This window comes from Balaenoptera physalus (genome assembly GCF_965194825.1).
Source record: "Balaenoptera physalus genome assembly, chromosome: 7".
Taxonomy (NCBI): domain Eukaryota; kingdom Metazoa; phylum Chordata; class Mammalia; order Artiodactyla; family Balaenopteridae; genus Balaenoptera; species Balaenoptera physalus.
The window spans coordinates 51,221,974-51,249,229 of NC_138886.1; the positions used below are offsets into that span (position 1 = coordinate 51,221,974).

General features: G+C 37.3%; 1 protein-coding gene across 2 annotated transcripts in view; it reads right to left on the reverse strand.

Annotated features, from left to right (window-relative positions):
• Positions 1-6,872, reverse strand: part of LOC309664918 (zinc-regulated GTPase metalloprotein activator 1A) — a 43,757-nt gene extending 36,885 nt beyond the window's left edge. The window contains exons 1-3 of one of the 2 annotated variants that reach the window (XM_082471067.1): positions 6,601-6,872; positions 2,782-2,868; positions 834-930 (exon numbers count right to left, since the gene is read on the reverse strand). In XM_082471067.1, the coding sequence (XP_082327193.1) occupies positions 834-930; positions 2,782-2,868; positions 6,601-6,757 (341 nt within the window). In that variant the 5' untranslated portion in view covers positions 6,758-6,872. Of the gene's footprint in view, positions 1-833; positions 934-2,781; positions 2,869-6,600 lie in introns of those variants that run through there. The other variant, XM_082471068.1, reaches the window with a different exon arrangement.
• Positions 6,873-27,256: the final 20,384 nt, after the last annotated feature.

Here is a 27,256-nt window from a genome sequence, read left to right on the forward strand (position 1 = left end):
CTGTTATTTTTATAGCTTTATGAAAGAAAAAAATCAATATAGAAAATGACAAAATTTAGGAATTACAGTAGCTTAATATAACAGCTAAAGGGACACTACAATTAAATACCTTTCAATTCTGTTCTGAATTAGGGTAGCAGGCTTTAATTTCCTTTTTTTCTTAATAATATCAAAAGTGCAAGAAAATACTTAATTTTAATTGTCTAAGAAAATCTGTTATGTTTTAGCCTTGTTAGTACACTTGACTCAAACACCTAAGATAGTAAATGATGTAGAAGAAATTTAATTCACTAGAATATACAAAATCAACCATATGGGTATTAATTTTCCTAATTTGCTCAACAAACACTTGAGTGACTACTATGTGTCACTCCTTTTCTAAGAGCTGTTATATTGGTGAATAAAACACTGTCCTTGTAAACAACTATAACTGGTGGAACAGGATGTGAGGTTTTTCTCTTTTTTCATGGCCATTTATTTTTGTTTTTAGGGGTTGAATTCTTGGAAATAAGACCAATGACTTATTAAATTCAGAATAATCATTTTTTATACATTAAATGAGACTTTCATGCACCACAGGGATTATTAATTAAACCCTGACATCAAAAATAACAACAAAAAACTCAATAAAAGGACCACAGCATTAGAGCAGATAGAAAAACAAGGCATCAAGAAATGCTTTAAGAAAATGCATCCTAATAAGTCGTTTACTTGAAAATACAGTGAAGAAGATTATGTAGATTCAGTTAATTTACATAAGGAAATCAAAGCTAGAAACATAACCAATAAACATTTCCAGAAGCCAACAAGCACACAGTAAAAACATTCCTCACTTTACGGAACAGCAGAGGCAACCGTTTCTAAGTTCCAGCCATTCTTCGTAGAGTTCTCCACCTTGGCTGACAGCTAAGGATTTCTCCAATGCACTCCCTAGAATGATTAACAAGAAGCACTCTTTAGATTATGTCCACTAGTCAGCCAAAAACAAAGATGAGTATACTCAATAATGGAGCAGATTTCAAAGCAGACAATACATTTCGTAACTTTTATTCTTTCATTCTATTCAGGCTGCCTCAATATTTTAAACTATACTACTCTAGATTATTTTAGCTTTCCTTTCTTTAAGAGAATTTAAGCCCCTAAAGAGGCAAATGTAAAATCTACTTCCTCTTTAGGCCTCTTACTAGCCTGCTCCCATTTCCTAATAAAGTAGCTATTTTAAAGGCGTTCCTTCTTGTCCATGGCCAACTCTCTAGATAGACCAGTATGTTTATATATTGGTTTTTATATGCCCTTCAATCTCTTACCTATGTTTTCTTTTCATTCTTCCTCTAAATTGTTTCTGTGTCTACTAGACAGACTGTTCAGTATTCCCCGTATGAGTTATACCCTTAGTTCATTTTGAGGAAGCTTTGCTTGGCCAGGGTACCAATGTGCTCACTTAAAAATTAAATTTTAATCAAATACACATACGTTTCCTAGCAAAGCTTACTTGAGAAAGGATAAAGTATATTTGAGAGCCTGAGATGCTTGTTATCAAATAAGAATGATTTAAAAGTCTTACTTTTCCTCCAGTAAAGAAACATACCCAAGCCAGGAAAGAGTTCTAAATGTCCAGTAAAGCAAATGACCAACAACAACAACAAAAAAAACCTGAATAATTTTTCACTTACATATATTTTTTGTTTATACTTCAGTTAGACAATGATAAAAGAGTTTTGAAAGGCGCTGCTACAGAATTCAGGGTGTAGAGAACATTAATAAAATGAAAAGGAAAGTATAACAAATGTTGTAAAGGACAAAGTTGTAAAAAAGGTCCAGAAAGAATGAAGATAGTAAGAAAAAATAATAAATGTAATCAGTGTCCGACAGAAGATCAGTTAATAAGAAGTTAGAATTTAAAACTATGATTAAAAAATCTTGGGATTTTTATTTTTGTCTAACAGGACTCTTTAGTTTATTGAAACTATCTTCAGTTTACTAAAACCAGAAATGAAGTTCAACTAACAGGCCTCCCATCCTGTTAATAAACCTAGCTCCTTTACCAATTTGTAACTGAAAAAAAAGTATAATTTAAGAAATACCCCAACTGAAGTTATATTTTTTGGCTAAACATGAGTTTTATTAAAATTCACACTTGAGAAGAAAAGCTTATAAAAGAAATCACAGAATTGTGTCTAACATTGCTGTATACATTTTTTTAAACATAGTTCAATATTAAAGACAAAAAAACTGGAATGTTAAATGTACATATTTTCACAGATAAATGAAGTTGCTTGAGGATGGAGACCACATGTTTAACTTATTTTTTAAATCTTCTGTTTTAACTGCTTTGCAGAATAATAAACGTTCAACAAGATAAACTTATAAGCCTGAAGCATTTTCAAATATTTTTCAAAAGTTGCAATTATACAATACAGTCAGTACAAAAGGAACTTCCTAGTTGGTACAAAAATCTTCCTGAAAGATTTTCTTTCATATCCTTAGATTTTTATTTCTGGAGATATTTATTTTATGCAAAAATCTAATTTAATTCTGTTGGTATGAATTCTAAAGTTAAACAAAATAAAATTTTATAGAAATTATCTGATTTCAATATCTCGAATCTATACAAAATAAAGCTTGACATAAATGAATCTAATTTTTCCAAAACTATCTACAGCAATGTGTTCACATTATAATATCTTGCATTTTCATTTTAAAACATGGAATATCAATTCACCAGTTGAATTAACTGTCCAATAAATTCTTGCAGCATGGCATTTACTGAACTTTACTTACCTTCCCCAAATTCATTTAAAATCACTGCTATTCTTTTACTGTGTTGCTCTGTCAAAATATAGTTCAGAAGTGTTGTCTTCCCAGCACCTATAAAATATGTTGGTTTTAATAACAAAATTCAAAGACTAATTTTAAAGACACAAAAAAAGATATAAAGGGACTTCCCTGGTGATCCAGTGGTAAAGAATCCGCCTTACAATGCAGGGGACGCAGGTTTGATCCCTGGTCAGGGAACTGACCCACATGCCGCGGGGCAACTAAGCCCGAGTGCCACAACTACTGAGCTTGCGGGCCTCAACTAAAGAGCCTGCGTGCTGCAAACTACAGAGCCCACGTGCCCTGGAGGCCGCGAGCCACAACTAGAGAGAGGAAACCTGCACACCACAACTAGAGAGAAGCCCGAGCGCCGCAATGAAGAGCCCACGCACCGCAACTAAAGATGCCGCGTGCCTCAACAAAGATCCCACATGCCACAACTAAGACCCGATGCAGCCAAAATAAATTAATAAATTAATAAATTAAAGTCTTAAAAAGAAAGATATAAAGAGTCCCAACACTCTTTAAAATTTGCATGCTATTCAAATATTATTTAACAATGGTAAGAGAAGATTCTAGAGGAAAAGATTAAAGTATCCTTTGAGAACTATTAAAAATGCTTTATGCTAACATAAAATTTTATAAATATTTACAAATACTCCAACAAGGTGGGTCACATAGATTTCTTTGACCTCATATGACAAAAAAAATATGCCTTTTATTTAACTTACACAATTAATGTAAGGGCATCTAAATTTTCTATTAAATAAGGAATTATTGAAGTAATGGATCCTAAGGAATAAAGTACTTGTGTAGTTTATAAAACATAAAATATTTAAATCCCTTCACATGATGACAATGTTTCTTAGTCAAGAATATATGGTTTACTTCCCCAGAATTTACACATAAAGACCTTTCTTTTATTTTAACATTCATCATTAACCAGACACAAATTCAGAATGTCTATATGGCTACTTTTAGTATGCTTAAAGCAATCTATAAAATTGATTACACACACACACATACAATGGAGAATGGACCTAGGAAATGTTAACAAAAGACACAATAATCAGTATTAGGAAAGAAAAGTTCATAAAGCTACGCTAACTCTATCCAGTAGGTGGCATATTACACCTAATAGATTCAGCTCAAGCAGAAGAAAAACTTTTGTCTTGTGAACCATACATACCAAAGTCCATGGAGGGGAAAACAAACAAACAAACAAGAAAACAAACAAACCCTAACTGCATGCACATACTAGTGTAGTTCAACTGTATAAATATGTCATTTATTTACCTATTTTTCTGCTGGTGCGCATTTGGGTTGTTTCTAGTGTTTTGCTATTACAAATAGTGCTGCTAAGAACTTTTACAGGTAAGCTTGTACACATCTTCTGAAGGACATTTACAAGATTTCTAGGGTATAACTAGGAGGGATTTACTGAGTAATAGAGTATTAATATCTTCAACTTTTTGGGGTCACATTCGTATAAAGCTATCAAAGGGATGGAAGGCTTGTATTTAGCGGGCTTTAGGAAGCTCAATATCACTAAAGGTTGACATTTAGAATGGAAGGGACAGAACTTAAGGACACATGGCAATGAGAAAATTCTTAAAACCAGTCCAAGTGTGAGACAGGTGCCCTGAGCATGAGTGCTGCCCTAAGCAGTGGCAGTGAAAATGGAAAGGAAGGGGTGGATATAGGAGACCTAATAGAATTACTAGGGCTTCATAATTAACCATATTATGAAGCAAAAGACGTTAAGACACAGTTCAGTCAGTCAAAAGTCTCCTATGGACCAGATTTTATACTGAGCCTTGGTGAAAAATGCACAAGACACAGACAAACTCTCTCTACCTTCAGGAAGCTTAGAAACATTAAAGGAAGTGGGAGAAGGAGGGGAATTCATAGCAATAAAGAGGCAATTATGTCACGGGATGACACATTCAATAGATGTACAAGATGTCAGGGAGCACCTAAGAGGGACATCTAGCCAGAGGACTAACAGAAGAAAGTATTCCTGGGGCCAATACACTTGGCACATTGTAGAAGTAAAAGTCGTTCAGTGTGGCTGGGCCACAGTTCCGCAGGCTGAAGAGGTTGTCAAGAGCCAGATTGTAAAGCTCTTGTAATTCATGTTAAGGAATCTGAACTTTAACCCAAATAGAAACCACTGAAGGGTGTGGCAAAATCAGATTGACATTCATAAAGATCATTAAGGCTCAAATACAGAGAATATATTAAAGGGCACCATGACTCAAGACCAGTTAGGAAGCTTTTAGAATATTCCAGATGGTTGGGCTCACAGAAGCAACCATCATTCATGATGGGATGGTAAGATGAAGTTTTATACATGCTGAGTTTGACATGTCTGCCGGACATCAAAATAGAAACCAGCTGGGTATGAAGTTAAAAGGATGGACAGAGAGGGAAAAAAATAAATTTTAAAGAAGCCAGAAAAGCAGGTGGAAAATCTGATGAAAAATGTGATGGAAACCAAGGGAACAAGAGCTCAAGAAAGAGAAAATAGTCAAGAATAAGTAAGGAAACTATCCCCTAGATTCAGCAACAAAGTTGCTGGCATTAGTCCTCACTCCTAAGCTTCAGACCATTATCTCCAATGCTCTTCTGATCTAACAGTGAGCAAAATGGGGAAAGACAGGAGGGCAAGTCTAAACTATACTGTTTCAGACAAGAAATGTGCTCAACTTCGCAGTAGAGCAGCCTCTGAATAACAGTGGGAAATTCCTTTAATAATAAATAAACTCCTTTATAAAATTAATCCTGAGTAAAAATGAAAATAAACTTAGTCTACAAAGCAACAAAAGAGAAATGCCAGTGATTTAATTCCTATTTTTATGTAAAAGGCCCTCAGGTGCACCAAGTTTGTACTTGTCTCCAGCAGCATCTAGGAGTGGTATTATTTTCCCAGATCGTTTCACTTTATCTACATTTCTTAACTTTTTCCACACTTTTAATATGGTATTTATTCTAGCCCTTCTAGTTAACTGTAAAGTTTTAAAATAATACTTCTCAAACTTTTCCAGTAAAGTACCTCTAGTGTAAGCGCGTAAACTGTCCTTCAGGAAATTGTACTGTTTATAAAGCTATGAATTCAAGTGATCCCATGAACTCCTGAAAGTCCTCAGTTTGAGAAATATAGCCTTTGAGGGCACAGTAATTTTATTCTTACTCTTTCTCCTACAGTACTTTACAAACAGACCTCAAAAAAATGTTTGAGATATTAGTACTTCACACGAAAGGCTGTCAGAGACTGGCTCGTGAGGAAGAGGAATATACTGAGGAATGGTCCTCGGGTGTCGGGCATTTTCAGAAAGGTTACACTCTAATTGGAACAGAGTTATACGGTAGGTATTTCTTGCCCCACTAAGCAGAAGAGAAAAGCAAAGGCAGACAGGTGACTGGAACTATTTCCGTTTTCAAGTGAGGCAGGTGAACTTTAGAAATACAAGGTAACGTTAGAGGTCACATGCATAATGAGGGGCGGGTCCGTGCTTCACACTGCAAAGCCAGAACTAGTTTCAAAAATGCGAGGCTAATTTTCAATCTCACTTGATAAATGTGACCCTAACTTAGAGGGGTCTGAGCATAACCTCTGAGATGAAAAGCAACCCAGTCGGGGAGCAAGTGACCCAGCCCCTACCTCAGAGACATTTGCTGTCGGCCAGAAGGCCCCGATGCCTAAGGAGAACAGGCACCGTCAGCCTCAAACTCACAGGACAACAGCGTTCACTGCATTTTCTGACCGGGACTGTTAGTTACCTAAATACCCGGTGATAATTGTGACTGGGATCTTAGCGCCGGGGCCAGACGTTTCCTCCTTCTCCTCTCTTTGCTTCGTCTTAATGGGGACCAATTCAGGACAATCCTCCTCCGCCTGCTCCTCTTCATCATCCGCAGAGCCAATAGCACGAAACATCCTGGCAAACAGCACAGCACACCTCCACCTAAGAGCAAACACCTGGGATCAAGACGCCGGCCCGCAGCTGCGCACGCTAAGCGCGCGGCGCGTGTTTGACGTCATCACGCCGCGACGCGTGGCGCCTCCTGATGCCGCCCACGGTTATTACCTGGTCTCCGGCTGAGGACCGCCTCCCCTCTTAGACACGCCCCCAGGGGAACTGGGCAGGTCCCTGGGGCGTGTTCTCTGAACCGGACCCGAGCGAGGCGGACTTGCTGGGCCCAGACCTGACGCCGTCTCTGTGTGCGCCTTTAGCCTTAAAAGCTAATGGCTGGCCGATGGTAGGGTTGAGTCCCAGGTGGTTGGAACCTGGAGTGAGTAGCCTGTCCTAAACAGCTCTCATGAGGAATAGGCTTTATCAACTTGACATTTCTTAGTATCATTAAAAAATTTTTTTAATTCATAGGAGAAACAATGGGTAGCTGTTAACACTGCAAAGGTAATTGTAATTTTTCTGCCTGAACTAGTGAAACTTTTTTCTTTTTTATAATTGCATATTTTACATGTATATCCAAATTTTTACCACGTACATGCATTATTTTTATTTATTTTATCTTCTCATTTTTTATTTGGACTCAGGTACCCTGAGTTCATTTATTATATTCTTTAGTGCATGACACTCTCATCAATAATCCATGGATAGTCTGGACAAAGAATGTCACCTGCCATATCAGTAAACAAAGGCTGTTGCAGCCGTCAAGCCATTAGCCTCTGCAGCCTACCAACAGTGCACCCTGACAGGATTCAGGATGGAGAAAAACAGGATATGGGCCCTAGATAGTTAAGGTGCATATCAAAGGAATGATTTCATTAAGCCCAGACTCTTTCATCTTCCCATACATAGAAAAGCAGTAAATTCATTAACTTGAGATGTCTGGTTTTCTTTAACAGTAATCTTTTGACGTTCTAGCTACCTGGTTTGTTTTTTTTGTTTGTTTGTTTGTTTTGCAAAAACTCCTAGACCCTGGCTCCTCCCTTACATCTTCAGAACAGTCCCTTAGAGCTATCTGAGAGGCTGCTCCCAGGCTTAATTCCTCATGAATAAAACGTAATTCTCAACTTTTAGTTTGTGCATTTTTTTAGTCTACAATAGCTCTCCTTTATATTTACATATATATTTATGTATATTTACAATGAACTCCTTTGACCTCACCTCTAACCCAAGAACATTACCAATAAGTTACACCTATTCATGTGGCTGTCTCCTATTCCAACCCTCTGCCTCTCCTCTGAGATAGTAAGCACTCTCATAGTGGTTGATCATAGGTGACTTACTTCCTCTTTTCTTTTTAGTTCTATCACTTATATATGTACTTAGACAATATGATGTTTAATTTTGCTTGTCTTTGAATTCCATAAAAAGAGTATCGTACAATATATAATCTCCTAGGGTTAGCTAATTTTCTAACTCCACTGTTGTATTATATCGTTATATGACTCTGCAGCAACTTATTTATCCATTTCCTGTCAATCATTTTCAGGTTTTGCTCTTATGAACAGCATTGAGTGACGCTTCAGCATTACTGCCTGAACAGAAGCTGTTACAGCTGTGACTTCCTTCTCACATACTTCTCAGGCAAGTTCTTGCAGATTCCCTTATATGACTCTGGCTGAACATTATACTAACATCTCTTATCTCTCACCAGGAACAACCTGTGCCCTTTAGCGGCTCAGTCAAGAGGATGGACAAGTACTGCTGTAACAGTGTGTAGCCTCAGTCAGGAGCAAAAAGAGTTTTATACAGTGGTCAAAAGTTAAAGGCACCCCAAATGTCCATCAGCTGATGAATGGATAAACAAAATATGGTATAATGGAAAAGTATCTCACAATAAACAGAAATAGAGTACTGATACCTGCTACAAGATGAATGAACCTCAAAAGCATTATGCTGAGTGAAAGAAGGCATTCACAGAACACCACATATTGTATGATTCCATTTACATGAAATGTCCAGAATAGGCAGATCTATAGAAACAAAGTAGATTATTTATTACCAGGGACTAGGGGACTGAAGGCAGTGACTGTAATGGGTACATTTGGGGGGTGACAAAAATGTTCTAAAATTGACTGTTGGTCATGGTAGCACAACTCTCTGAACACACTAAAAACTACTCAGTTGTACACTTTAAATAGGTGTATTGTACGGTATGTGAATTTTATCCCAAAAGAGCTGGTATTTAAAAAAGGCTCCCAGGAGTTCCCAGGTGGTCCAGTGGTTAAGACTCCAAGCTTCCACTGCAGGGGGCCCAGGTTCAATCCCTGATCAGGGAACTAAGATAAATAAATAAAATAAATAAAATTTTTTTTAAAAATAAAATAAAAGAGCCTCCTCTGTGCATCAAAATGTGGTGGTGACAGTGTGCATTTGCATAGAAGCACTGCCTTCAGGTCTTGCCTCCAGCAGTTTCAAGTCCTGGCCTTCTGTGTAGAGTTATCATTTGTTGTAATTTCCCAATTGAGACATACCTAGGTATGAGTATAAAGATTAGAGCTTAAAATTTTTCTTTTAGTCTTTTTCCATAATATTCTTCAGCAAGATGTCTATGCATGAATTCTATGGAGTTCTACCATTTTCTTTTCTGACTCTAGTAACTGGACAGAATTTAGGAAGCACGTGTCTGAAGAGGTGAGGGATTTGATTTATTTAGTTATATGGCTTTCAATCTCAGCTCTTCTTGCATGTCTGAGTATGACTGTTTTTACTTCTATCTTAACACAGGACCCCAATTTTATCCATTCTATTCTGAGTGAGACGTTGTTGTTGTTGTTTTTATTTAATCCAAAATGCCTTTTAAAGTAAGTTTTTAAATGTCCTAAGTATAATATTGTAGAATCTATCACAATCTCTTCTATTCTCTTCTGCAATCTATTACAATCTATTCCAATGTAACTTTAAAATTTCCTCATTTTTGCGTTTTATTTAATCACAATTGCTTTATGGTAAAATGATAACAATAATAATAATGTGTGGATCCCTTACTAAGTGATAGACATTATGTTAAACATATTAAATGCATTATCTCATTTAACTCTGCAAGATAAATATTATTTGTATGCCCATTTATAAGCAAGGAAACGGAGGCTTAGAAAAGTTAGATATCTTGCTCAAAGTTGTACATTCAGTAAATTCAGCCCTGCATCTCAATCCAGATCTTCCTGACACTAAGTCCCATGCTCTTCTAAACCAGAGATCTGCAAACTTTTTCTGTAAAGGGACAGGCAGTAAGTACTTTAGTCAACAGGAAAATTCAAGGATGTTATGTAGGTACTCATAAGAGAGAAAACAAATGTGCACACGTTTTGCAATTTGAGCCTCATATAATTTTCATGTCATGAAATATTATTCTTTTAATTTTTTTCAACCTACAAAAAATATAAAAATCATTCTGAGCTTGCAGGCTGTACAGAAAGAAGCAGCAAGCCATAGTTTGCCAACTACTGATCTAATATGCACTGCCTTGTTAAGCTGAATTTTGCAAAAACAGATCACCCTTGCTATTTTAAACTCAGTTTGTAAATCATTCACCATTGCAACCACTCCCCGTCCTCAAAGGGTTAGGTACCATAGTATACTACCATACTAATATTCAAAGGAAGGTAGGTCTGAAACTGAGAAGTCTAAACTATTTCTCCAAGGACACTGATACCCAATTTAAGGAGTACCTGACTCTTTCCATTGTGGTAAGAGCCCTCTGTTGGCGCAGAGCTGAATTCCAGCAGCTCAGCTTTGTGGCAATAACCCTGCCATATGTCCTTTGGCATAATTCCCTGCTCCTCCCTTTTGCCTCATTTTTCTCCTTTGAATAATTATGATAGTTGCCACGAGAAAAAGTAAGGACTGTAGCTACATCCAAATCAGAGGAAAGCTAAAAATAATGCCAATTTGGTATTGTTTTTTCTCTCAATTTTGCAACTTCCTGCAAAGGAAAGAACACATCAGTGACCAGCAATAACTATTGGCTTAGAGAAAAGGAAACTGAGGGTTTCAAAATTAACCCAGTTCCTCTTATCTAGCTGTGCTTGGTAAATAAATAAATATTTCTTAAATGCTAATATTTATTGATTTATTTGCTATTTTTCATTAGATGCACATGAACTTAGTGGGAATATCTCTGAAAGGTCAGAGGCCAGTGGTTTTTATTCTTGTAACTGCCTTAGTTAAGACAGAATAACAATATTCAAGTATCATATAGTCCTCCGTTAAGATGTAAAACCATTTTATGCACATGAAACAATATTCCTTCCCCAAAATATTGAAGGTGACTGGCAGGTGAAATAAGTACATTTCTGTGTTTTTAGGGAGTGTGACTTTCATTTAAGGCTGTCAGTAATATTATTTGAATTCATTGTCTTAGGCTGTTAAACTATGCTACTTATAAGGCTTAGTTTATAGTCCAGTCACTTTTAAATCAGCTTCCCACAAAATCTTTTAAAAAAAGAAAAGCACTGTTCAAAGCCTGCAGGCTGGCCAACTTGAGTGGTGCACTATTCTCTCCAAAATAGACTATCAGGCAAAGAGTGGGTGTTGAGCAAAACTAGAAAAATGGTGTGCAATGATTTATATTGTAATGGTTTAGGAGACAGTCTAAATAATATCCTCTTCTACTGTCGATAGAAATTTAGAAGTGACATTTGTGGCTTTATTTAAGTTTCACTTTCTAACTTTTATGGTTTTAAAGAAGTGTATGCCAAAATCCACAGGCACCTGCTCATGATTGCTTAAATGTAAATAAAAGACAGAAACAAAAGTGAAAGATCTCCATTCTTCCTTCCTCTTACTATTCCTCCAAATTTCCTCAAAGAGTGTTTAATTGCACTTAACTGAAATACTGTGCTCTCAGCAAAGCCAGGGCTTCCTGGTTTCAAGACCAGTGTCTTTGGAGTCCCATAGCTCTGTCTCTCAATTAGGCATTACGACTTCACTTATGGAGGAAGATTCATGAACTTTCTTCAGGTTGACTTACTTACTTTCCTCTTATTATTTTAATGTTTTTGTTCTGCCCTTGAGTCTCAGTGTAGGCTGCTCCAAATACATAGCAGCAAATATTTTCAAGCCACGCAGCCACTTCCGTGTCTCTATCTCAATCACCTAATCTTTCTATGGGAACTTCCTTCACATCAGCATCCTTCGGCACCCTTACTCCTTCTGCAAGCTACCTTTATTTTAGTGGTCCTTCCAAACGTATGTGCATAATAATTTGAAATTTCCTGAATTAGGTAGTGTATGACTCATCCCCTTCTTCTTTAATAATAGCAGACCCCCTGAATTTTAAGCTAGGTACGTGGCCTCTTAGGATAAAGATTACCCTTCCTAGTCTACCTTGCAACTAGGAATGGTCATGTGGTGAAGTTCTGGCTCATGGACTGGATGCGAAGTGGTTGTGTGGCAGTTTTGTAGAACCTCGTGTCCTTCATTTCTTCTTTCTCTTGCTGCCTGGGATACAGAAGTGATGGCTGGAGCGATTCTTGGTTACTACGAATGGGAGCCACACCCCAGAGATGTGGGAGCAGAGACCTGGAAACAGCCCACACCCTCGCGTGGAGCTGCAGGAGAGGAAAATGAACTTTCGTGCTGTTTAAATTTCTGTTCATGCCACTGAAACGAACTCTAACCAATAGAAGGTTTTACTTGTTTGTCTTTAAAATAATATAAATAACACCTGAATGTATTCTAATTAGAAAAAATTCAGACAGTCCATGTATATATGAGATTGTACTTATGTACGTGTGTGTGTATGGTGACACGCATCCAGTATGTTTGAAAGGATACACATCACTGTAATAATAGCAGACAGGGGCAATGGGGGAAGAGGAGAAATGGTTACATTTTATTTTTTAATACATCTTTGTATCATATTACTGGTTACAAAAGACAAAAGGCATCTATAATTTTTAACACGAAAACTAAACATTTTTAAATAAATAAGATATATATCAACAACCTTTTTATGGAAGGCAAATTTTTAAATAGCTATCAAAATCTTAATTTTATAGGCCTTTTGACCTAGGAATTCTATGGCTAGAAATTTGTCCTACATATATACATATGCAGACATTTATGACATTTATAGTAGGTGTGTTGTAGGTAAAATGTTGGGAAAATCCTAACTATCCACCTGTAGGGGAGTAGCTAAATAGATTTGACACATCCATACGTTGGAATACTGTGGTAGAGTAAATCTTTGCACTGTATTTACATATGAGACTGCTAGAAGCATCTTTGTTTTGGACAGCCCCCAAGAAAAAGACAGAAGAGTCTGCATGAAGCTTTCTGAATAACAAGAGAATCTATACTATACACGATGGATTTCTTTCTGATCACAGGTGTGGTAAATTCATGTACAGCTTAATTGAACAAATTTAATCTCCCGTAACACTTGTATTCTATAGATTAAATAACCAATTATGATTTCCTTTAACAAACATGTTTATAAGCTTTATGGTCATTACATGCCTTAAAGTTGAAGGTGACATTCCTAGGAGATTAAATAAAAACTTTGAAGTTAACAATTGACTCAACTGGAGAGCTACTTGCTCTTTTGCAGTAAACATTGAAGAGGAAAATTAACATAACAGGGATTAACATATACACACTACTATATATAAAACAGATAACCAACAGGGACTTATTGTGTAGCACAGAGAGCTATACTCAATATTTTGTAATAACCTATAGGGGAAAAGAGTCTGAAAAAGAGTATATATATATGACCAAATCACTTTACTGTACACCTGAAACTAACACAACATTGTAAATCAACGATACTTCAATAAAAAATTAAAATTAATTTAAAATTAAAAAATAAAGACCATACTCATAAGCACACATATGATAAATGTATCATAATAGCAATAGCGCACACATAGACCTTTGCCCTACCTGGCCAGTGCTCCTTGTCTCCTTGTTCGTTGTGCTTCTGTGGTCACCAGAATGTAAAACATTCACTTTATTATCTTAACTGAACAGAATAGTAACCAGATGAGCACTTTGAATTCTAAAAACTCTTGGGTCAATAAGATTCTGCCTTTCCAAGTTTTGCATCAAATATCATTGTGACCCATAATTTCTCTTTTAATATTAAGCAAAGCATAATCAAGTTTTCAGTTTAAAATGTTTTATTTCACTAATACAAGAGTCACTAAAAAGATATATTCTTAAGAAGAAAAAGAAAAGTACAGAATAATGCAGTTCCACTGGGAAGGGAAGAGCAGGAAAGAGAATGGTTAATATAATAATATTTAGTTTTAGTACTTCATTTAAAAATGTCTCTACCTCACCTTGTTTTCCTACTTACCGCTTTCTGAGCAATGGGTAAAATTCTGGTCGCTACTTCACCATTAATTTCTTATCAATCCATTGCCATTTTCCCAGCTGAAAGGTAAAACATCCTTTTAACCTTTAACTTTTCATTTTGAAACTACTTCAAAATAACTTACAAAAGTTACAAAAATAGTACAGAGATTCCCACATATACCCTTCATCCTGTTTCCCCTAATTTTAATATCTCACACAATCGCACCACAGTTATCAAAAGCAGGAAATTAACATTGACACAATGCTGTTAACTAATCTACAGACCTTATTCAAATGTTGCTCGCTGTCTTCTGTTTGCTCGCTAACATCTGTTTTCTGGACCGGGATCCAGCGTAGGATCTCACATTGCACTTAGCTGTCACATGCCCTACTTTAATCAGGAGTATTTCTCTGTCTGTCATTCCTGAACTTGACAGTTTTGAAGAGTGTTTGTCAGTTATTTTGTAGAATGTCCCTCAACTTGGGGTTGTCATATGCTTCCTCAGGATTAAATTCAGGTTATGCATTTTGGGCGGGAGTACCACAAACCGATGTTATCTCCTTCTCTGTGTATCCCTTCAGAAGGCATGTGATATCCATCCGTCCCTTTACTGGTGATGTTAACTCTGATCATTTAAAAGTACTGTCTGCCAGGTTTCTCCACCATAAAGTTACTGTTTTCCCCATTGCAGTTAATAAGTATCTAGTGGGAGATAATTTGAGACTATGTAAATATCTTGTTTTTCATCATACTTGTACTTTAGCCCACTAATTTTATCATCCATTATTCTTTTTTTTTTAATTACAGCCTTTTTAGGGTATAATTTACCTAGCACAAAATTCACCCATTTTTTAAAAAATTTTTATTTATTTATTTATTTATTTATTTATTTATTTATTTATTTATGGCTGTGTTGGATCTTCGTTTCTGTGCGAGGGCTTTCTCTAGTTGCGGTGAGTGGGGGCCACTCTTCATCGCGGTGCGCGGGCCTCTCATTATCACGGCCTCTCTTGTTGAGGAGCACAGGCTCCAGACGCGCGGGCTCAGTAATTTTGGCTCACGGGCCCAGTTGCTCCACAGCATGGGGGATCTTCCCAGACCAGGGCTCGAACCTGTGTCCCCTGCATTGGCAGGCAGATTCTCAACCACAAAATTCACCCATTTTAAGTGTACAATTCAAGAGTTTTAATACATTTATCCAGTTGTACAACAATCACCACAATCTAGTTTTAGAACACTTCCATCATCCCCCAAAGTTCCTTTGTGTCTGTTTACAGTCTTCTCTCCACCTTGGGCCCCAGGTAACCATTGATCTGCTTTGCGTCTTTGTTTATACAATACACTAATCTTTTTCTCATTATTCATTTGCTTGACTTTTTACCCTTGTTCATCTGCATAGGAGCAGACTAGATAGTTTACGAATGAGAAAACTTAAATCTAACACATTGTTTGGTATTTGACACGGGACACTGGTCAGCCTGAAAGTCAAGAGAAATGATGAATCATTCATTGACATCAAACTAAACATGGCCTTTGGAAATTCTGTATATTAGTAGGAGCTGAATGATCCAGATGCTTTAGATCTTCAATTAATTCATAAGTCTTCTCAATTAAATTCCCTTTCTGAATATGCTAAGTCAAAGGCACAATATTTGATATCTTACAGGTGTTCAGTAATTCTGATTTTATCACATCAGCGTGACTTGGAAAAATATTAAGGTCCGGAGGTTTTGTTTCTTCATTTTGTTTTGTTTGGCTTTGGTTTCTTAGTGTTATATGTCTTCTTGGTTTGCTGTTTAAAAGTGTTTTCATCAGAGCCAGTTTAACTAACTCGATACAATATAATTTCAGGGCTAGTATGTCTTTCCCACACCCTCCAAGTGAGTATGAAAAAGCTTCATCATTTTAGAACTGCCAGCTTGAACTATATAGACCTACCTTACGCATCACTTCCTTGGGAAAGATTTCATGACTTTCCAAGGATCGATTTGGTGTCTTTCGTGTGCTTCTGTAACACATACAGAATCCTGTTTGCCTGATTAAAGCAGTGAGTATCCTGTGTAGAAATTATTTGTTTGCTTATCTATATCTCAACTACACTAAACTATAGGCTCTTGAGGACAGCGGCAATAGTCATCTTATTTATGTGACATGTCTATAGCCTAGTGCAATGCCTGGCACATAGCAGGTGCTCATTAAATATCTTATTGAATGAATAAATAAACGAATGAAGTTATACATACACCTCAGTCTGAATGAAAAAAACTTTTTCATTTAAAATAATGTTCTAATGACATTTTAACATATGTCAAACAGGATTTCATAAAACACACATCTTTAACACTTTACATTTACTATTCAGAATACAGATAATATTTTAACTTCCACATTTAAAACTGTAGTGTGGATGTTAATCCATGAAGTAAATGCTGACAAGTTTGCAAAATACTTATTGAATTTCATTGTAGAATTTTAAAATATGAATTTTAATTTATATATAAATTAAATGTCATCTTATTCTCAGATAGAAATCTGTCATGCTTTGAAGCCTTCTGTTTTAATTGGGGAAAAAATTCCATTATATAATGGTAAAGTAAAGTGCAAGGAATAATCAGAAAAGTATTTATGATCTCCAGTTGTTACTGTGAATGGATCTGTTGCTATTTTTCTTGAGGCCTATGTGGTAAACCTCTTATCGTAATTCCTGAGGAAATAGAAATTCATACAACTGTTATCAGAATTTACGCAAAATGTTTCCCAGAAGATGCGATTTTCCAGCTTAGACATCCTATGATTCAAAATCAGCCAAATTAAAAGAGCAGATTGATGGGATAAAAGAATGGGGAGAAGTAATAAACTCTTTCCCTGAAAGAATACAACCTTTTACACAGTCTTTTAAAAATTGTAAAGACTTCAACTGCTTTGTCATGACACCCCATACAAATCTTTACAGTGATTTGAGAATCCACCTGTGGATTCTATTTAGAATCAGGGAAGGCCTAGGAAGCCACAGTCAACCTCTGAGCTACCCTTGAGGGAAAAGAGTCATTGACCAAATATTAACTGTCCAGATATATTCATAGCATGGCCACACAGAAATGAGAATGAATGGTCTCCAACTGAAGACAACAATATTGATGAATCCACAAACAAAATGTTGACCAGGCAGAAAAGCTTCCATTTACACAAACTTCAAAAGCAGATAAAACTGATATATGGTGTTAATAGGATATTAGTTACCCTTGTGAGAACTCAACTAGGAAAGGGTAGGATGGGGGCTTCTGGAAGCTAGTAATATTCTCTTTCTTGAGCTGGGTGATTATTACATGGATGTGTTTACTTTGTACATTTATTGCTGTGTACTTATCTCTCTGTCTCTTATACATTGAAAAAATTACTAGCAAAATAAAGCATCATCTGTAGCATTTTCCAATAATCTACTGCAGTCTCCAAGAGCTCCTAATCTAGGGAAGAGAATGCTCTGAACTATGGCCTTCCTAAATGTGGCTTAATGGCAGGATATCTAAGACTATAGTAACAATATGCTGAAATGTAAGTTCCACTGGGATAAACAAATACAACAAATAAGATATTCCACAACCAGATCACCATATGCAGAATTTACCAAGGAAATTCTGAGAACCATTTCCATGATTCTTGGATCCCACAGGATTTCTAAAGTGTTTTTGTTTGTTTGCTTGTTTGTTTTGTTTTTGAGAAGATTTTGCCAAGGAGAGTTCCCATTTCTGCCTGTGGGGACGGGAGACATAAATGAGGGAGGGCTGCTGCTTCCTTCCAAGGCTTCCAAGACACATTTTAGAGCTTGAAATGACAATTTTATTGCAGCTGGGAGACACAAGTATGCTACCTGATGCCTGACCAAGGATGTTAAAGTGGCCTGGGACACAAACGTAGAGGTTGTGTTGGTATCAGCCAGGATTGTCAAGCCAAGGAGTTGATAAGCAGTTTCAATGAATCGGATGTGGGCCACATGGAAAAGATCCAACCAAGAGTCATTTGGGGTCCCATCAAGTAGGGTCACTTAGAGAGTGGAGGACCCTAGCAGCAGGAAATTGGAGGGGAGCTGCAAAGGAGTCACAAGTAAACAGGAGGCATAGAAATGAACAAACCAAGTAAAATGACTTATAGGAGAGAAGTCTCTAGGAAAACAGTCTTCCAAAAGACCTAAAAAGATCCAAGGAAAGAGTCCGCTTTGAATAATAAGAGCTTTCTTATACTCACCATTCCTCCAACCCCAAGAGGTCAGAAACTAGCTAGCCAGCTGTGGTGGGAGAAGAAAAGAAAGGAAAAATAGTGCAAAGTGAAGGGAAGAAGCCAACCATGCATTCTTCCCCTCCTTTGCCTCTGCAGGCTGCCAGGCTCAAGCATTCCCCAGCTGGGGGAATATTTGCCATTAAACATAAGGTGGAGTTTTGATCAGTATCTTGGGCTGGATATTCTGGTCTCAGACTTGAAACTATGTTTGCAACCAAGAACTTTGACCTAAGAGTAAGAGAAAAGTCATGGGACCTGCCCACATTCCCATACGGGATTGGCAAGGATTATCCCTGCTGAATGCACTTTTGAAGAGGCAGTGGGAAACCCTAATAAAGATAGGTTTTGTTTCCATTTATCAGTCATATATTCACTGGATGGGTTACATGGACATTTACATTAGTATACTCAGTTTTTATTTTTTTAATCTGTTTTTTAATTTTTTAATGAGGTATAGTTGATGTACACTATTATATAAGTTTCAGCTGTACAACATAGTGATTCGCAATTTTTAAAAGTGTACTGAATTTTTAAAAAGTTTATTGCTGAATGATGATCTGGTCCTGGACAGAGAACCATGTCAGGCTTCTAAATTCACAGTATGCCTGCTCATACAGGTTGCCTATACTAACTGACGTTTCTTCAAGCTATCCCTCTCAACTATGTTAAAATAATCCAAGCTAAAACTTCATCTGATAATAGTTTTTAATCTTATACCCTTTGAGGATATTTTCATTTTATTTGCTAAGTCTCAACAGCTTTGGTATATAACAGAATCATCTGGAGACCTTGGCAGACTTATGGAGGTCTATGCTTCATCCTATTTCAATGAGTCTGGGCCTCTGTGTTTGTTCTTAGCTCTCCAGGTAATTCTAATCTTCTCAAAGTTTGAGAACTATTGTCTTAAAAGACACAAATTGTTAGTGGTTGGGACATAGGTTTGGGGGCGTGGCAGACAGAGCACCTGAATTTGACATATTCTACATATTACTCTCCACCAGCACCATGCTGCTACACTGTTATAAGAATTGCAAAGATCACATGGTTGAATTGTGCCATAGTATGACATCCAATCTGTGGTCCTGCCCAGTCAGTGGTGTGTGAGGACCAGGGGACACTGAGTCAGGCAAATTTGGACAAAGAATCACCGTGCAGCCTGCTTTTCCATCTTTTGAAAGTGTCCTGGTGCTTGTCATGCTACCTGAATCCTTACGGTAATATGTGGGGCTATAGGGTGGAGTGAAGTGACCTGGGAGGATATTGAAGAACACTGAAATGGGAAAAAAGCATTTCAAAAGTGCAGGTTAAATTCGGTCTCCTGTTGACAGTCATCCAGGGCCAACAAAATTTCTAAAATTCTGTAAACTTGTCTCGTTTCCACTTTTGTCCAAATAGCTCAAGGTATTTAGGGAGATCATAGTTCCTTAAAGAGAGATAACCTACACTGGTAACATATTACTCAAAAGGGTGGACACAAATCAACAAGAAAAACTCTAAGGCTTTAATAGGCAAGTGGGACAAGACACAAATAGACACACAAGAAAAATACAACTGTATAATGAAATAACATGGAAAAATATTCAACTCATTTAACTAATAAACACATAATTTAAAATTTATTTTTAGTTGAGTAAACTTGCAAAAATTAAAAATGAATGCCATTGTTAGTGAGAGTATAATGAAAGAGCCTTTTTTTTTTTTTTAAAGAAGCTTTTTTATTTATTTTTATTTTTGGCTGTGTTGGGTCTTCGTTTCTGTGCGTGGGCTTCCTCTAGCTGCGGCAAGCGGGGGCCACTCTTCATCGCGGTGCGTGGGCCTCTCACTATCGCGGCCTCTCTTATTGCGGAGCACAGGCTCCAGACGCGCAGGCTCAGTAGTTGTGGCTCACGGGCCCAGTTGCTCCGTGGCATGTTGGATCTTCCCAGACCAGGGCTCGAACCCGTGTTCCCTGCATTAGCAGGCAGATTCTCAACCACTGATCCACCAGGGAAGCCCTGAAAAAGCCTTTTATACATTGCTTATAAGTTACCACAAACTTACAAAAGCCAAAATTATGCTTGTAATTTTTATTTTTTTATCTTTAACTTTTTGTTTTGAAAAATTTTCAAATTTACAGAGCAGAAACTTCTACATACCCTTCATCTAGATTTAGTTAATTTATTATTATTTACAATTTTATTTTAGTATTATAAACATTATTATCATTATCATTGTCGTCATCATTGATGACCATCTGAGAGTAAGTTGCAGACATCATACCATTCTGCCCTTTAGCATAAATACTTCAGTGTACATCTCCTAAGAATAAGGCTATTGTCTTTATTTTCTTATGCAACGACGGTGTAAGTATCAAATTTAGAAAATGTAATTTTGATACAGAGTCAAATACAGAGTCAATTGGCACATGTTGCCAATTGCCTCAGTAATTTTCTTTATGGTGTTCTTTTCTTGATCCACAATCCACTCCAGCATCCCTCATTGCCTTTAGTTGCTCGGGCTGTTTAGTCGCTTTTAAGCTGTACCAGTTCCTCAGCCTTTCTTTGTCTTTCATGGCACTGACTTTTTTAAAAGATTGGCAGTTGTTCGGCAGAATGTCCCTCAATTTAAGTTTGTCTACTATTTCCTCATGATTACATGCAGGCATTTTTGGCATGAGATTATAACTTTTGACCTAACAATTTCCACTTCTGGGAATCTATTATGAGGAAATAATAGTAAATATGTAAAAAACAATTTAAAAAACAATTTTAATGTTGTATCTACATGAGATGATGGATGTCCGCTAAACCTGTTCTGGTAATCATTTTGTGATGTGTGTAAGTCAAATCATTATGTTGTACACCTTGAATGTATACAGTTCTGTATGTCAATTATCTTGCAATAAAACTGGGGGAAAACTCCAATTTATGGCTCCAAAGCAATACAAATGTCAAATAATAATAAAATCATAGCCCACATGTTCTGAGAGTGCATACTCGATAACCAGCAGTATGTTCTGTCGTTTATGTGCTTCGTCTTATTTAATCTCAATAAAATGAGTCTGGCAGCCTCTGTTCACTGCCTATCGAACAGCTACTCTCCCCTTTGTCCCTCTTCTGTTTTTGCAGCTCAAGAGAATGAATCAGAGTACTTCGAAGCCAAACGTAATCACCCACTTCTGTTTCTAGATACTCTTTCCCTGCTTCCCATGCAGCCGAGGAGCATCATCTGACCCATCTCTGGCTAGTGACTTCTCATGGCAGGTTTCCTGGAGGACTTCTGGGAAAGGCAGAGTTTCTCCTGGAGAAAGCCTTAGCCTCTTTCTTTCTCTCTTCTTGGGGTGCTGGTGTGTGCTGTGGCTGATTGGAGTCCTGACCTCATGGCTACAAGTCCAGCTTGTAGCCATGAGGTCATAAGAGGGATAACCAACGTGACCAATGGACTGAGTATGGCAAAGTGTAGGGATGGAAAGAACCTGGGCGCTTGATGGTGTTGTTGAGTTACTGACCTAGTTCCTTCCTCCGGTTTACTAGGGTAATAAAGATTAAACTACTTTTATTTAGACTTTTAGTAATTTGCTTCTGTAGACATTTCAAATAGTGATAATAATAGGAATAATTATATGTCACTTACTGTGAGAGTTTTACATTATTTAATCTTTGTAACAATCCTGGAATTGGTACCACTATTAACCACATTTTACACATGAAAAATGTCAGCTGCAGCCTAGAATAGAAGCCCACCACTAAATCCCCCCAGGCGTGGATCAGAACCCAACTTTTCCCCCTGCAGGGACAGTGGAAACTAGAGGAAGGAGAAAGCGCAACATTTAGTGGATGCCTGGGAAATTGCCCAGACATAACAACAAACCAAGGGATGGGTACCTGATTCTTTAGGGAGAAGATGGTAGATTGATGGGAAAGTGGGTAAATAAAGAGGCAGTGACCATATTCATGTGGGGCACTCCAATGAGGGGCAGAGGTAACCAGACCAGAGGACCAGCACCTGACTTTCTGTCCCCCATAAATCCTCCCTCTCTCCATGCGATATGACTTTGGGAAAATTGCCTAAATCCTGCTGTAAAGAACAATTTATTTCTTCATTACTGTCCAGTGTATGTGTGCTTAGGTTGAGGAAGATGGGGATGGCAATGCCAGATCTGGGAGACATAATCCTTACCACCCTGTGTCTATACTCTATGGGATAGTCCTTATCATGGATTGCCAGGTGGCAATGACCTTTATAGAAACAGCAGTCCCTTTCTGGTGGTTTTCATAGCCTTTGGGATAAAGTCTGAATTCTTTAACAGGACCCTCACATTCAGGTCCTGCCCACCTTCCAAGCTTCATTTCTTGACACTTCTCTCTGCACCCCTGGACTCCATCATACTTTTGACTCCTGGGATGGGCACTGGTGTCTCCTGGCTCCCTGCCTTTGCATGTAGTGCCCCTTCTGCCTGGAATATCCTGAATGCGCTCTTCTCTGCCTGGTGAATGCTTACTTGTCATTTAAGACCAGTTTCCATGTCACTGGGTCAGTAAAGTCATTCTTCCTCAGCGTCAATTTCTCTGCCAACACCCTCTCCACAAGAATAAATCATTTCCTGTCTGTGCTTCCTCACTCTCACGGAGTTCTGTGCAGGAAAACATTCCTGCATTGTCCCATGCAATAAGTCTCTTCTTTCCTTGGTAACGTGTATCTTGTTCCTAGATCGTGAGTTCTGGGAAGTCAGGGAACAAATATTGTTAACGATTTTGCCCCTAGTATCATTTAGTTCAGAACCTGACATATGGGAACCACTTGGTAAATGTTTGGGGAATTAATGGAAGGCACATAAACGATAATGAGAGAATTTATTCATTTATTCATGAATTAATCCAAGGTCCTTCTAGGTATAAAATGCTATAGTATGAATATTCCTATTGAATATGAAATAGCATTGTACATTAGAATATGGCCTAACTCCTACATTTAAAATACTAATATACATAGTAAAGTAACCACATAAGATACATGTATATAATATGTGTATATACAGTAGTACCCTGTTATCCAAAGGGGATATGTTCCAAGACCCTCAGTGGATGCCTGAAACTGTGGATAGTATTGAACCATATTCATACTATTTTTCCTAAACATACATACCTATGGTACAGTTTAATTTATAAATTAGGCACAGTAAGAGATTAACAATGACTAACAATAAAATAGAACAATTATAACAATATAGTGTAATAAGTTATGTGAATGCAGTCTCTCTCTCTCTCTAAATATCTTCTTGCACAAATTCAATGCCTTTTCCATATTAATAAGCACATATCACATACCGTGGTCATAACTTTTGCAGTCTGAAGTGTGATAGCAAAACTAGTATGAATTTCTTTGTCCTTCTTCACAATTTCATGGAGAGAAGATTCATTCTTACCATAGATCTTAGCAAACTCAACATACGATATTTTTTCTTTCCTTATTAATTTAGGAACTTTCACTTTTTCCCTTAAAAGAAGCGCTTTACAGCTTCTCTTTGGCATATCTGGATTCCAGGTCACTACTGTTGCACTTTGTGACCATTATTAAGTAAAAAACATTGCTTGAACACAAGCACTGTGATACTGCATATATAACCAAGATGGTTATATATATGCATACATATAACTGACTACTGGGCAGATACACTGGACAAAGGGATGATTCACGTCTGTGGTAGGAAGAAGCAGGACAGCGGGAGATTTCATCACACTACTCAGAACAGTGTGCATTTTAAAACTTATGTTTATTTCTTGAATTTTTCATTTCATATTTTCAGACCGTGGTTGACCGAGGGTAACTGAAACTGTGGAAAGTGAAACCCTGAATAAGGGGGACTAATATATACATATTAAGGGAAAGTTTCTTAGTTTTATTCTTCTCATATTTACAGATCTCTTGTGACAATACGAGGAATGAAGTGGAGAAAATTAGAAACTCCAAATTCTAATATCTGAGCTATGGCTGGATTTAAATACTAGCACACAAATCTTTCTATATCTGTTCTAAATTACAAGATGACAATAGAGAGATCTACTTGCTAGTAATAATCTTATGTGCTAGTTTGATTTCTCAACCCAAGACATAAATACAAAACAGAGCTGGAATATATTCATAAAAAGGCACAACTGAAAAACTCAAGAGAGTAAAAAAGTCTCTAACGTCCTTCTGAAAGACACATGAACTTGGCCACTCCCATTCAAGTTCAATTTAACAAATATTTATTGAGTGTCTGCTTTGTGTTCAATACTGGATCAGCTTTTCATCCATTTATTCAACAAGAACTTATGGAACACTTACTTTGTACCAGGCATTACGCTAGGTAATAGAGATAGAGAAAGGAATAAAACAAAAATCCCTGCACTCAGGGAACTTATATTCTAGAAGCATGAGCGATAATAAACTTGCAAATAAATAAAATATGTAGTATGTCAGATAGTGACAAGTGCTATGGAGAAAAACTATGCTATGAAAGTTGGAAAAGGAGCTAGGGAGGGTCAGGATTAGGGAAAGGGGCATTGCAATGTTAAGTAGATGGTCATGGAAGGTGACATTTGAGTGAAAGCTGATGGAGGTCTTGAATGGCTTGCAAAATAAGGAAGGCAATGCATAAATGTCACCCTTTTCTCTATAGTCCTATGGACCTTGCATTCCACTAGGCTGTGTTTACTGGTAACGACCTATTTAACTAAACAAAGGGTGCTGTCAGACTGAATGAGACACTCCTTTAGGTAGAGGTGGAAATTGACAACTTGACTCAAACTTTAAAGGATGGGGAGAGACTGGATGTGATGTCTAGTGAGGATGGCAGGAAGAATGACATAAGCAAAGGAGGCCCCAGGCAGGAAGAACACTGATTTCTCTAGCTGAAGATCTTCCTTGCTTCAACAAAGAGGTAAGGGATAGTTAGTTACATGACATGGAGAAGCCACTATAAGCCAGTTGGAGAAGGTCACACTTGGTCATAGAGGCTATAGGAAGCCACCAAAGTTAATTGAGCAGGGAAGTAACATGATGAAACGGTATTTTAGTAAAATTAATACAGTGGTAGAGTCAGATTGGATTGGAATAAGGAGAAGCTATAGGCAGGGAGCCATTTAAAATCTTATTTTTTGTCATCCAGACATTAATTTATAAGGGCTGGGTCAGAATGGAAGCAGTGAGAACAGTGATATTTATAAAGGAGTGATGTTTATATAGAATAAATGACAGGCCTTGTTAGCTGATTAGATCTGAAGGGTAAAGAAGGGGAAGAAGTCAGAGGTGACACATTATAAAGAGAAGAGCAGATGGGGTCATTCTATGACTGAGAATTCTGTGGTCCAAACAGGGTGTGACTCGCTCAGGATCACATAGTTAGTGAAAACCTGAAGCCAGAACCCAGATTTCCTGCTTTCCCCTCCATTAAATGATTCCAAAGCTTTTAACTGGCAAGTGGGAAATAGTGCCACCAACAGAAATGAGTGATTATGGAGCGACAGCAATCTTATACAGTTGGGTAGAGGAGATGGAGAGTTTCAGTTTTTTGTTTGTGGAGTTTGAAGATATTTAAGTGGAAATATCTGGGCGATTGGAAATGCCCCGTACTAGTCTGTGATCTTGGGCCAGTCTCTTAACCTCTCTGAGCCTTGGTTTCCCCAGCTGCAAAGTGAGGATAATGTTATTACTTAAGGGTTGTTATTAATTAATTAATATTTGAAAAGGGCTTGAAACAGGCCCTGGTACAAGGTAAGTGTTATATAATTGTCTGTTGTAAAAAATAAGTAAGATGCAATGTAAAGAAAGAGATTGGCTTTCTGAGAAGGTAAGAAGAAGATATGGAGAAAACTACAGGAGAATTTGGGATAATTGATATAAGGTCTGTCATAGAAGGGAGGAATTTTATAAAGGTGAGAAACAAAATCAAATGACACAAAGATGCAGAGAAAGAGGAAGACCTAGAGACGTCACATGGTGTGGAAAGAAGGAAGCCTTCCAGAGTGGGCTTTGGACAGAGTGGCAATTAGGAAAGAAGCCCTAGAGGGAAATTGGAGGGAGTGAGAAATGAAGCAAGGCACTTAGCTATTTTTGAAGTTTGCCAGCGATCTGTGACTGTACCCAAGAGCAGATAGAATATTTAAAAATAGGCATTTGCCTAATTTAGTGGATAACACACTCATGGTGAATTACCAAAAGGCTGTTAAGGAAATCTGGAGTCATTTCTAACCATCATTTCTAACTAAGGAATTGATGGGATGGAGGTTAATGATGCTGGCCTTACTTTCATAGTTAGGTACCAAATGCTAAGGTGAATGAGTTGAATTCAGCATGAGCTGACATAAGATGGGAGATTTTAAGATTCCTCCCCCCCTCCCCACACACACAAAAGTTTTCCTTAATCGCAAATTCTGAAAATTTGAGATACTCTCATTACATTTTATTTATGTCTGTGTGGACACCGATAAATTTTGCTCTGTATTAAAGTGTATGTCACAAACATTCAGAAACTAAGAGAAGCCCATCCGAAAGGCTGACTGAAGATTCTAGTGTAAAACAATTTTCTACAAATCATCTATTTGTCCCCAGTTTGAAGAAGTATTGAATTGTTATTATTGAATTGTTCTCTTAGTATTTTTCTATGTAAATCTTTGCTTATAAATTCCAGTGTGGTAAACATACCTGGGAGAATTTTGAAAGTCAGAAACTCCACATTTCAAAAAGTTTTCTTTTCTTTGGATCTCGTTTCATAGTCTATGTAATGTTACACTTATGACCTGTGTCTTATACTATGCTTAAAGCCATTGATATTTGAAGTGGGAAGGGGGAGGAGAGTTACCTAGCCAGCTCTGAAGAATTACTAAACTACCTGAGATAGCTGAAACCAGAGAAAGAAAGGCAGTGG